The sequence below is a fragment of the Myripristis murdjan genome, chromosome 24, assembly GCF_902150065.1.
Source record: "Myripristis murdjan chromosome 24, fMyrMur1.1, whole genome shotgun sequence".
In the NCBI taxonomy this organism is placed as follows: Eukaryota; Metazoa; Chordata; class Actinopteri; order Holocentriformes; family Holocentridae; genus Myripristis; species Myripristis murdjan.
In genome coordinates, this window is record NC_044003.1 from 15435502 (window position 1) to 15448582 (window position 13081).

General features: G+C 37.3%; 1 protein-coding gene across 5 annotated transcripts; it reads right to left on the reverse strand.

Annotated features, from left to right (window-relative positions):
* Positions 1 to 93: 93 nt before the first annotated feature.
* Positions 94 to 10435, reverse strand: abracl (ABRA C-terminal like). 5 transcript variants are annotated; one of them, XM_030047568.1, is made up of 3 exons: positions 10343 to 10435; positions 3818 to 3883; positions 94 to 3037 (listed from the first exon to the last, which is right to left on the reverse strand). In XM_030047568.1, exons 2-3 carry the CDS (start codon positions 3876 to 3878, stop codon positions 2853 to 2855), a joined length of 246 nt encoding a protein of 81 aa, XP_029903428.1. In that variant the 5' UTR covers positions 3879 to 3883; positions 10343 to 10435; the 3' UTR covers positions 94 to 2852. The 5 variants fall into 5 exon arrangements, with proteins under 5 accessions (XP_029903428.1, XP_029903430.1, XP_029903427.1 ...); XM_030047570.1 differs by lacking the exon at positions 10343 to 10435 and adding an exon at positions 10292 to 10335; XM_030047567.1 differs by lacking the exon at positions 10343 to 10435 and adding an exon at positions 10134 to 10206.
* Between the last annotated feature and the right edge of the window lie 2646 nt (positions 10436 to 13081).

Consider the following 13081-nt stretch of genomic DNA (forward strand, 5'->3'; position numbering starts at 1 on the left):
GCTTAACTTTGCCTGAAAGACATTTGCATAAATATACATCCAAATCAAATGTACTTTGTTCCAGGATCCAGAGACATGAGACGGATTCAAGGATGCAGGTTTAAAGGTTTTATTCCTCGCAGTGTTCCACAGAAATAGAAACCGTTTTTCTCTTAGGAATGTGTTCTTGTGAATACAAAAGACAGTAATGATGCACTTTGATCGACCTCAATCACACATCACGCAGGCATCCAAATCACAGGAAAGCGGGGACAAAGGTGCATGGCTCAAATTGTACATGATCATTTTGTTTGGGTGTGCAATTTTGTTCTCTTGCCAAATTTTTTACCTGCAATTTGCATTTATCTGAAATGTGATTTATAGTGACTACAATAGAAAAAAGCTTCAATTCCTAGACTGACATTATTGCAAGCAGCATTTTTCTTCCCTACTCTTCTTTAATACATTATTTCCACATTTCTGATTATTCTCTGCCCTACTAAGTTTAACAGTGACTCCCATCTCAAAAGCAGACTATTGCTCTTTCTATTAGTTCCACTCAGATGGCTGCATTTCACATGACTGATCTTTTATGTCATGTCATGTCAGTCTCAACCATAACTCAACCAGAATCAGATTAAGATTACATGTAGATATGAATTCTGTTTTAAAAAACATACTTTGATATATATTTTTTATGATTTCAACTCATTTGAGCCATCCATGCTACTTACATTACTGTTTAGAGAACACCCAGAGTGTCATAACACAACAAATGGATGATCTTTTTATACAGTTTAGAGAGTTCAAGCTTTTCTATTTTTTATGAAACAAACAAGCACTTAGAGCTAAAAGATTTAGCTGATTTGATTAAAAAAAAAAAATGGAGCATGTACGAATGCCTTTCAAAACTAAGGCCTATGGTACAGAACAAGGAATGGAAAAATGACTAATAAAGCTACAAATACACTTCTTGTGTCCAAAGTAAGACGTCTAATTTAAGTCACAGATCAATTAAATATATTTTGGTTGTGTTAAGTCCTGAGAAACATGATCACAACAACTTTTCCATTTGACACCAATCACCCTGCAATTAGTAAGAATTGCACAAGAAATCCCGCTCTGCTTCCTTGGTCATTAAAAAGGCAAATTTTGGAGTGTGATTGGCAGAGAAAACACATTGCTATCCACATATAAAAAGCTGGATACAAGGTACTCTGGGACATTGGCATGGATACAAAATGTGCAAAAGTTCCTCTTCAAACAAACTAGTAAATCTTAGCAGTTTCTATTACGGAATCATTCTTGGATTTGAAAAGGAGTTGGTCTGAGAACGTCAAATTACAAAGTCCACAAGAGGTAGTAATAATGACCCATGTAAACAATAAATGGAATTGCCATTTGGTGACGCTAAAAGTGGACACACACACTGCCAGCCATGTTCTTAAAGCTGCAATAGGCAAGATTTTGATGGAGAAATGCACTTATCTCATAAGTCTAAATCAAAAAGTGGTGCTGCAACAGAGAAGAGTGTCCCATCTCACTCATTTTTTATATTTCCCAGATTTCCCCAAATGAAAATCTGATGTTGGCACGGTCACTAGCGGGAAATCTCCTCTGTGCACAGAAAAGTGATGAGTCAGAACTTAACAATAAAATCCAAAACTGTCTCCTGAATAGAGCTGAGTGAGCACTTTATCCAGGGAAACCTAAACTCACTAAGCATGGCTGAACTTCTTCCCCTCCTCCACACATGAAGATGTTGAGGTTGCAGAGCGTGCAGATTGTTAAGTCATGTTACATCATTTATGGGTAAAGAAGTCCTTCAAACTTAAAAAAAAAAAAAAAAAAGTCAATAGTTATTTTCTGTTGCCAAAGGACAAAGTTGCCTAGTGCAGCTCCTAAGAACAAGTTTCCATTTCAGACAAATTTTCAACACCAGATTTCTGCAGGAAAACTGGCTGAATAATATTACGACTTCAGATTTTCAGATCTCTTCTAGTTAATATCTTGTGCTGTGTGTCCACTGTCCAACCAAACCGTTTAACAATAAAGGGGTGTATGAGGAATGCATTTGGTTCTGATAATTTCATCAAAAAATACACAAAAATCATACAATATCCTATTGAATATGTTGTACAAAATGGTATATTCCTGACCAGTGTGTTTAGTCTTACAAGTGTATCAAAATGTCTGCGTGGCATGTTAGACCCGTGGTTGATGGAACAGCAGCGCCTGAGAAAAGGAGAAACACCACTTTTCCTCATCATGTGAAAATATGAATGTGGTTGTCCCCCTAAAGCCCTACTCCCCTTATGCAGTACTGTGGACATCACCAGGACAGACATGTGTAGGCAGTGTGGTAATAACCACCAAATCACATTAGTCCCTCCGCAGTGACCCTATTTGTGCATGTGGCATCTGAGAATAGGGGCCTAGAGGCAGATCCGGTTTGAAAAGAGCATCCAAGCTACTCTCAAATACATTTTTGTGATTGACTGAGCTTGCCTGAAACAGTAAAACTGAATATATGAGCAGGCATGGAAACTGGGTACATAAGTCTATTGTTAAGTCAATTCTGTTTGGCCAATGCATTTCAGTGCAAACACTGAGCCACATATTGCACATTAAGGAAGATAAATAAAAATGAAATTTGACAAACATTATTTCAAATTCAAGCAATCAACAAACTTAAGTTGGCACTGTGCTCAGTGTTCCTAAAACATCAGCATTTTGCTGAGGAGAAAATACTGATGAATTAGGCTCACTGACTCTCTGTTGCACTATTGAAGCTCAGTCAGTCACTCAAAGATATTTGAAAGGGATTCACAGCACCCAGATTTGCGAGACACAGTGTGGTCTGAGACATGGCTTCACTCTTGGAGCAGGATGACATCCACATCATCATGAACACCCTGCAGGAGCAACTCGCCCTGGAAGGTCACCACCTTCTTCCTCTTGGCTGCCCTCAGGGTGCCCACCAGCGCCTCGAAGATGTTGGCACATCGGTCGTCACTGAACAACACTCCAAACTTCACGCTGGTTTTTCCCTCAGCATCTGAAATGAGAAATCGGTACTGATTGATCACAAAAAAGTGTTACTTCCTAATACAGTGGAGACAAAGGAAAGGGCGCCACAGACAAAAACTCAAACTTCATTCATATCCATTGAGAGACGTCACAATACTAAATACATTGTTTGACTGACAGGTGACTTCTGAGTAGGGTGACACAGAAACACTGAAGTAATTTGTGCTTAGACAGAGAGTAGATATAGCACAACAAGAATCCCACACATTTTCACTTCAATGTATGCATACTTTTTTGTACACTACTGTAATCATTTTTTTTCAATTAGTGAAGGGATTAGTGATATTTTGTCAGTATTTTGACTCCAAATACAAAAGTATGTTCACAAAAAAGTGTGACCATAATTTGTGATTTGCACTGACATGCTGTATGGAAATTTCCATTATGACATTTCAATTGACACAGGCCCTCCGACTTTGATAATGTGCAATAATCTAACAGTAAGTTCAATACACTCAATAACATAATGTGTCTATGTCACACTCTCCACAGAATTGCTAACTATAACAGTAGATCAAACTGAAAATGGCTATTCAGAAATAATCTTCAGACATGAAGAAGAAAGGCTTGCACCTGAAAGGTCACATGCTGTGGCAACAGTAAAAAGTTATGGGAGCCAACTTCAGTGGGTTTATTGTTTTTTCACAATAAAAGAGGTTTCCCAACAGCTCAGGTATGCCAAATTACTTCAAGAACACACAGGGTGAATTTTATCATACTGATATACAGAATTATAGCCTGGACTCACTTTTACTGCCAAGACGCTGAATCTCCTGCACCAGCAAAGTTATTTCATGTTGGACATCCATTGGCACTACAAGGGGGGACAAAATCAAGTTTAGAGGAAATTACCCTAATGAGACATTAAATGTTTCAACAAAGCAAACAAGAAGCCATGGAGCTCATCTGATTGCCATTAAGAGAGATGAAACAGAGTCTGTCATTGATTCAAACCAGCGATGTAATTGATGGGATGGTGGTCAGTTAAAGCCTGATACAATGAATTCTTTCTTGTATGTAGAGAAGGCAGGACCAAAGTCTATTCAAAATCTTTCAGTTTAAGGTTTCCTTTCCCTGAAAAAGGTTTTATCGTGTAGAATGTAGCTTAAGATCATTTTCTATTTGCAAGAATTAACTCCCAGTTTGGCGGCATACATCAAATCCACCAAGCAAGACTTGTTTCAATAAATCTGTAACTTTTCATAACTGGTTCGCCCGCTATCCCCACGGAAATGCACCATGGTGGAGCAACGTGACCCAGTTGTGCAAACTGGGGTTTTACTGAAATTAAGTGCTACTTGACCACCAGATGCATGCCGAAATTCCCAGATAATCACATTTATTCATAACCGTTATTAAATCATGTCGCAACTCTTAATACATCATTATCAAAAGCTGCGTGACATTAAATTGCCAAAATAATGAATGGAGTCTGGCGGGCTTGAGTCTGGGGTGTCATTTTCTCCATACAAGACAACGGCACGTATTTACAATAAGCAGCAATACTAATACAATTTGAGTGTAGTACATGTATGCAACAATGCTACAGTAAGGTCTAACTTGTAAAAGACAAAAGGAGTGTGCAGCAATCTCTTTAACAAGCTGCAGCATGATGGGCGGACTACGTTCAATGCGGAAGTGGATGACTAGCTCTCCTGACTAGCTATCGAAAAGGCAGAGTTCAGGATTAACGCTTGCCACACTTCAGTCGGTACTATAATCACAAGTCATTCTTCCATTCGGATCAATGTGCGGCATTAATAGACGTGCTAACTCCATGATGGCTGTTTTATAAAATACCAACCCACTGAACAGCCGCCCCTTGCTAGTGCAGTTAGCTAACTTAGCCGCTAGCTAACTGGCACTAGCAAGGGGCGGACAATTGTTAGAGAGCATAAACTTCACTGTATCGTGGTGAAAACTAATACCTCAGTAACTGCATAAACGGATTTTAGTGTAACTATTAGTCAAGAATATGTATTCACCAGACAGCAGCTACTTCTTCTTCTTCTTCTTTGGGTTTTTATTGGCGGATTGCAATCTTACCTTGAAGGTGCATACCGCCACCTACTGAACCGGAGTATGTAGAATGTATGCTAATTTATATTACTTCATGTCTATTTAAAAAATAAATAAATAAATAAATAAATAAAAAAATAAAGAAAAATAAAGAAAAACAAAGAAAAACAAAACACTATATTCTACAAAATAAACCTGTGTTATATAAATAAGCTATTACCTCTCTTTGTACCTCCCACACCTTATCTCCCTGTGTTCCCAATATCCCTAACATAGTCCATTCCCTTCCTGCCTCTCTAACTCTTTTTTTTAATCTAACCCTTTCTTCGTAATATCTATTGCAGTGCATTAAAATATGTTCTACATTTTCAGTTGTATTACAAACTGAGCAATTTTGTGATTCCACTTTTCCCAATAAAAATAGTGTCTTATTTAAACCCGTGTGATCAAACCTCAACCTTGATAACACTACCTCCTCTCTTCTGTTTCTTCCCTTAATATTCTGTACTCTGATTGTGTTTTGTATACTGTAGTATATTCTGCCCTTACTGTCCTCATTCCACTTCTTCTGCCAAAATTCTGATATTTTTGAGTTGATTAGTGTTTTTCCCTCACCTTTCCCAAACGGTATATTAATTATATGTGTCTTGCTAAGTGCTCTTTTTGCCACCCTATCTGCACATTCGTTTCCTTTTAATCCTGCATGAGCAGGTACCCAGCAAAATTCAATCTCAATCCCCATTTTCTGAACTCTATACAGGCCCTGAAGGATTTCAAACATTAGATCCTCCCTAATTGACTTCATGTTCTGTAAGCTCAGTAATACTGCTGCAGAGTCCACACACATCACCACCCTATCAGGTCTCACCTCCTCCACCCACTGAAGCCCAAAAATGACTGCCATCATCTCCGCTGAATAAACTGACAATTTATCTGTTATCCTATTGCTTAGATGAATTTGAAAAAGTGGGATGTAAACTCCTGTACCAACATGATCATTTTGATCTTTTGAACCATCAGTAAATATTTGTAAATAGTTATAGAAATTATTCAATATATATTGATTTGCACAATGTCCTATTTCCCTTTCCATCCAGTCCTTTCTGAGTCTCATAATACTAAAGTCAACTTTAACTTTAGGAAAAAGCCATGGAGGAACATTGCTTAATGGCAAAGAGGAATTAAAACAGATTTCTTTAATACCATATTTTTCAATTTTATCTTTTATCTTCCATCCAAAACTATTTCCCTTAAACCTGTTATATTCCCAGCATTCATTTATGACACTTTTGACGTTTTCGTCCCCACATCCTTTTAATCTTATCCAATATACCAGTGATAATTTGTCTCTTCTGAACTCTAATGGACTTTCACCTGATTCCACCAGCACTGCGTTATTTGGAGTTGTTCTCATTGCACCAATACAGAGTCTTAAGGCTTTGTTTTGCATTCTTTCAATTTTGTTTAAGTGTGATTTGGCTGCTGCTCCATAAACAAAACATCCATAATCTATTGCTGATCTCATCAAAGCCTTATATATATCTATTAGTGCCTGCTTATCTGCTCCCCAGTCGTATCCTGATATAGCTCTCATTAAATTAATCACTTTTTTGCATTTTGTTTCTAGTTTTTCAACATGCAGCTTCCATGTACACCTTTCATCAAGCCACATCCCCAAGTACTTGAATTCCTTTACTTTTTCTATAGGTTGTCCATATAAAGTAAGACTCTGTTCCTCTATTTTTCTCTTCTTGGTAAAATACATGTAACAAGACTTACTGGGTGAAAGTTTAAATCCCGAATTGTATGACCAATGTTCTACTTTTTGAATAGCCTCCTTTATCTTTTCAAAAACATTTTTATCATCTCTCCCTCTGATCCATATGGCTCCGTCATCCGCATATAAGGATGAACAGATCCTTCTATCTAGGTTCATGAAAATATCATTAATCATAATATTGAATAATATTGGACTAATAACACTTCCCTGGGGAATGCCATTCACTATATCAAATTCATTTGACATCTCCGTTCCTACTTTAACTCTAAACTTTCGTTCAGAAAGAAAATCTAGTACCCAGTTAAACAACCTTCCATTAATGCCCATTTTATTCATTTGGATTAACAGCCCTTCTCTCCACATAGAATCATAGGCTTTTTCAATGTCAAAAAAAACAATTATCATCAATTGTTTCATTTTAAATGTTTTCTCTATTTCATTACTAACTTTTACAACAGCATCCATGGTTGACCTTGCTTTCCTGAAACCATTCTGATATGATGCCATAAGTCCTCTCTGCTCTAATATATAATTAAGTCTCTGAACCAATATCTTTTCCATCCATTTACACAAGTGCGATGTTAAGGCAATGGGTCTGTAGTTTCCAGGGTTATTTGGATCTTTACCTGGTTTATTAAAAGGCAAAATAAGTGCAGTCTTCCAATTTTTTGGTATGATTCCTTCTCTCCATATCTTATTAAATAAGTCTAGTACAAGTTTCAATACTTGATCAGGTAAATTACGAAACATTATATAGCTTAACTGGTCCTGACCTGTTGCTGTATTCCTAGTTCCATGCAATGCTATTTCTAACTCATTCCTAGTCAGGTCAGCATCAAGGTTTGAATTCACATTACTTTTCTTTCTAATTATATTCTGATTTTCTCTTAATATTTCCTCTTTCCTCTTTTTATGTTGATCATCCAAATGACTTCCACTATGTATCTTGGCAAAAACCTTACCCAGTAAGTGAGCCTTTTCTTTATCAGTTATAGTTATTATTTCTCCATCCTCTAATACTGGTATTTTGGTGTACTTCCTTTTACCACTCATTTTCTTTAACATATTCCATACATCCCCTAATTTTACTTCTTTACCGATTGTACCACAGTATGTTCTCCATGTATTCTTTTTACTGGCTTTTATAATCTTCCGAGCCAAGGCTTTTTTCTTTTGATAATCTATTAAGTTTTCCTGATTCAAGTTACTCCTCAGTACTCGTAGAGCTCTATTTCGTTCTTTAACAGCTTTAGTACAATCTTCATTCCACCATGGTACAGATTTTCTTTTTCCAGTTATACTAGTCATGGGTATGCTCTTCAATGCAGCATTCAAAATCAAATTAGTCACTACTGAAGTGCATTCTTCTATATTTCCATCCATTGAAATTTCGCTAGCTTTCTCTATACATTCTTCTTGGAATTTTCCCCAATCAGCTTTTTCAAAGCACCATTTCTTTGTCTTGTATCTTTCTTGTGAGAAATTATTAAGGTTTATAGAAAACCTAATTGGGAAATGATCACTTCCTATACTAGAGTTCTCATCAATATTCCATTCAGATGAGCATACTAAGGTTCTTGACACAAGTGTTAAATCGATGCAAGATAGGCTATTCCTATAAACATTTATTCTCGTTCCTTTGCCATTATTGATACAAACTAGTGATCTTTCTTCCAATAACTCCTCCACCACATTTCCATTGCTATCTGTGTGTTGGCTTCCCCATAGACTGTTGTGTGCATTAAAATCCCCACACCATATTTCCTTTTCATTATCATGCTTGATTTTATTAAACATTTCCACACTTAACTTCTTACATGGGTTATAAAAGTTGATTATCTTATATTTAACATTTGCGTTGCACACTTCAATGATTACACATTCCATGTCTGCTGGTGATGTTAACCTTCGAAACACTATGTTATTTTTAACAAAAGTCACACAGCCACCTCCTTGATTATCTATCCTGTCATGTCGAACTGAGATATATCCTGGTACAATAAAATCAAGATGAGGCCTTAACCAAGTTTCTTGTACACATAAGATATCTGGTCGAGGTTTTAATTCTGATATGTATTTTTTAAACTCTTGTCCATTAGCAATAAGGCTTCTTGCGTTCCATTGTAGTAAATGGATCACCATAAGAAGGATGTTAATCATTACCCTGGGATCCTCCATCTATGTTTGTTCTCAACATTTCATGAATGTCTTCTGCTCTCAGATTATGGATATCTAGGAGCTCTTCTGCTGCATTCACCACTGTCTTGATTCTATCACTTTTTTTCTCTTGCTTAGTAGCCACATTGATTATTTTACAGATAAAGGCAACAAAACTTTTCTGATCCACTATCAGTGAATCCTCTTTAACCTTACATATATGTGCACATTGCATCACCGGAGTCACTGGAGCCTTATCTGCTACATCTTCATATCTTCTATACCTGCTTGTTCTCTGTGGTAGAGACCTCAGGTTGTCGCTTATTCCTTGGCTGCTTACCACTTCTACAGATTTATCCACATTGACTCTCTTTAAGGCTTCTGCATAAGATATGTTGTTGATTACCTTGCATTTTTGTACCTCTTTTGCTTTAATCTGTACAGCACAACCTCCATATGCTGCACTGTGTTCTCCTCCACAGTTACAACATTTCAACTTAGCATCTTTCGCACATTTGCCATATTCATGATCCCCTCCACATTTTGCACATCGTTGTTTACCGCGGCACTGTTGGGCTACATGTCCCATTCTTTGACAGTTGAAGCATCGTATCGGATTAGGGATATATTCTCTTACCCTATAGTTGATCCACCCCATTCTGATCTCTTTGGGAAGCGTGCTCTCAAATTGTACTAACACTGACAAACTGTCCTTCTTTTTCCCATCTTTATTTGTCTGGAGTCTCTTGACATCTATCACTTTTCCTCCTTTGATTTCTTTCTTTACTTCCTCCTCAGTCATTTCTAGCGGCACATTTGAAATTACACCTCTCAGTTTAGCGACTATACCAGGTATATGAGTTGCGATCTTTACTCCATCAAGTGTGTTTATCTTAAGGATTTTTCCTTGTTGCTGTTTGTTCATAGCAAAAATGAGAACTCTGCGGTTGTTGAGAAACTTAGCGAATCTTATCTTTCCAATTTCTTTCTCAATTGCTTTCGTCATTTTAACTGGATGAAAATGTCCGGTCTCTCTTCCAAACGTAATGACTACTTTCCACTCTTTCTCAGTCTCACTGTTCAACAAATCTTCCCGATGAGTTCTTACTTTTTTGGAGGCACCTTCTTCTTCCTGGCTACTTCGATCTGACCAGTCTTTACCTCTACCTGTCTTATCTTGTCTTTTCCTTCTTCTGTTTGATGCAATGCACCAATCCATACCTTCCTCGCCCCATTCCTCTGAACTTTCTCCCATTCTACACTCACGGTTCAGTTGATTGCAATCCGATCCACGCCAACGCCAAAACTCCCTCCAATCAGACAGCAGCTACAGATGATGGACGAGTTTAAATAGCGGCACCGGTGGAGAGTGTTGAGGCGTTCAGGTCCTGATTGTAAAGTCCGATTTACGACTTCAGCACCCACGAAAAAAAAAATTCCCAGCACCAAATTAACAAAATGGACGTTGTATACAGTGTGTTTTTTTTTTCTTTTTTCTGTGGCTGTTGTTTATTACATCCTCCCATCATAATAGTCAAATGTAAAAATTGTGGGCAATGCAAATGCGCTCCCTTTGTATTTCTGATGTTTCCCATTTCCAATTGTATTGGAAGGCAGCATGCGTGCTCATCTGACTTCATTCATTCCCATATTAGGAAAGGAGGAAGCAGAATAAACTTGCACCAGAGAATCTCTAATATAGGGTTCGTAGACGGGCTCTGCTTGCACTTGCACAAACAAGTCACATTTAGTCCTACAGACTAAGGTTCATGCTGTCAAAATGGTGAACACATGTATTGAAAAAAGCCTATCAATAAAAGAGCGATGAAAAGTATATATTAAGCAGAAGTAACTGTGTGCGGTTAACACATGTAAATTAGCTTTCATTTTGCAGGGCAGCCACAGTCCCACTGCAAAGCTAAAGGATGCCTTACTATCTAATAATATATTGATAATAACCAATGCTGTCAAAACCAAATCTCTTGTGGTAATTGCATGATAATAAGCAATAAACAGCTAGATGTAACCACACCACCCTGCACCTACACTGAGTTCACAACACTGCCCAGCACAATTTGTAAAACTGCACCTGATTTCAACAGCAAGCAGTATTCAGTTGTATTTTCCATGGGCATATCAATAGTAAAAAAGATCTCACATGTCGATACGCTTGCATACATGCATTCATACATTACAGACTCGATGAAACACGGGATCTGAGTTCTGTTCTGTGATATGGAAACATTAACATTTCTAATTATGTTTGAACTATTGGAAATGGAGCAATTCTTGTAATACTGTGTAATGTTGATAATGTTTTTTGAAAAAATGTAATATTGTGGAATATTGTCATGGGTTTTGTAATGTGATTCATCCTTGATTAAAATGTTGAACACTTTGAAAAAAATGAAAACTTTGATGGCTGGTCATGTGACCTCTGTATTTATCACACCTGTGACTGCTCAGTTTTGTTGAGTGAAGCTGAAGAAGCAACAGGCAAAACGTACTGTTAACTCTCAATAAAGTACAATACAGCAGAATAAAGTCATTTCAGTGTGTGGTGGTTCATTTTTGTCTTAACTGAGATGTTCCTGGGACCTGATTGCAAATACTGGCTGTCCATGGGGAGTTCTGGTCATTGTTCTTATCAATTATGCTTGTCTGTATGCAGCAAAGTGTGTAGATATAACTGATCACAAGCTGAAAAAAAAAACACAAACATGTTACCTAACTGCAACTGGTAGTAGTGTACTGTCTTCCTTTTTAAAATATTAAATATTCTTTGTGTGTATTCATGTTTTGGTAATAAGATTGTATACGTATAATTTTTTACTGTGTTCTTGGACTTTTATTCTTCTTTGTAGGCCTAACTCTAGTTTTAAAAAATATAATTAAACCTTTCTCTCTCACTTTCACTCTCACTTAGTTATTGATGATACCAATAACTTTATGTAGTGTGTACTTGTTCATTTCCATCAAGACATGGTAAGTTTTGTTTTGTTTTGTTTTGTTTCGGTGTGAGTGTTGCCCTCTCATATGGATTGTGGTCATTCATTTAGGCCTAATCCTTTGTGGGGTAGAGGACACTGTTCAGGGAATCCAAGGAACTGATGAGTTGTAATGTTGTGGAGGTGCAGGAGAAAACCGTGGCACATTTTCCCATCCTGCTAGAGGGCTGCACAGACAGTAACGGAATACTGACCAGTTATATTCCTCCCTTATATCTGTTAAAGGTGCTATGTATCAATCACTATATGTTTGTCACATCACCTGCCTTGACTGTCATGACAGTGATGAATAGACATTTTCAGTCATAATCACTCCACAGGTCCCTACTGCACCTTTAGTCGATCATAAGGCTGTCATCTCTTCTTACTGTCAAACTGGTTAAGAATAGGAAAAGGTCATGGTTGAAGTTGGAAAAGGGTTTCTTACACCTTTCATTAACATGCACTCGGAATATCTGGATTCTGCTGCATTTTGAATAGATCTCACTAGGCAGGTCATAGGTGGGTGATTTTATAAGTAGGGTCGTCAAAAACAAAAACAAAAACTCCATCTAAATCACTAATCACTACAACTGAAATAACTTATAAAGTGTTAGAAATAACTAACTTAACTATTTGAGTGTGATTTTGCCAGCTGTTGTGGCTGTCCAGGTGCAGGTATGGCAGCTGCAACTCCCCGTTCAAAACAACTTTATTAGACGTATCAGAAGACAAGTCATGGTGTTGTTTTCAATTTATGGGTGAATTTTATTCCCTGAATGTGTCCAAGCTTTATGGATTGCATTTACACCTGGCTGAGATCGGATTAGTAGCCTTTTCCCCTTGTCTGAATAATTTATCCAGTTACAGATCACATGTTAACGCAAAGTGTAAATGGGGCCTATCTCTCACCAGTAGTAGTATAATTGTTTCCCAAAATTAAAATCACAATTTCCATAAAATGTTTTCCTTCCTGTCACAAACAGAATGTTACTTCTGTCCCCACTACATCATCTGAATAGCCTACACTTATATTTGGAAAATTTTGTGAATGCCCCTTGATGCAAGA

What these genes read in the sequence shown, in the direction of transcription:
- abracl (XM_030047567.1), bottom strand. An exon ending in TCAGCGTCTTGGCAGTAAAA is followed by an intron (nt 3,038 to 3,817) that starts GTGAGTCCAGGC and finishes TTCTCATTTCAG; the next exon opens with ATGCTGAGGGAAAAACCAGC.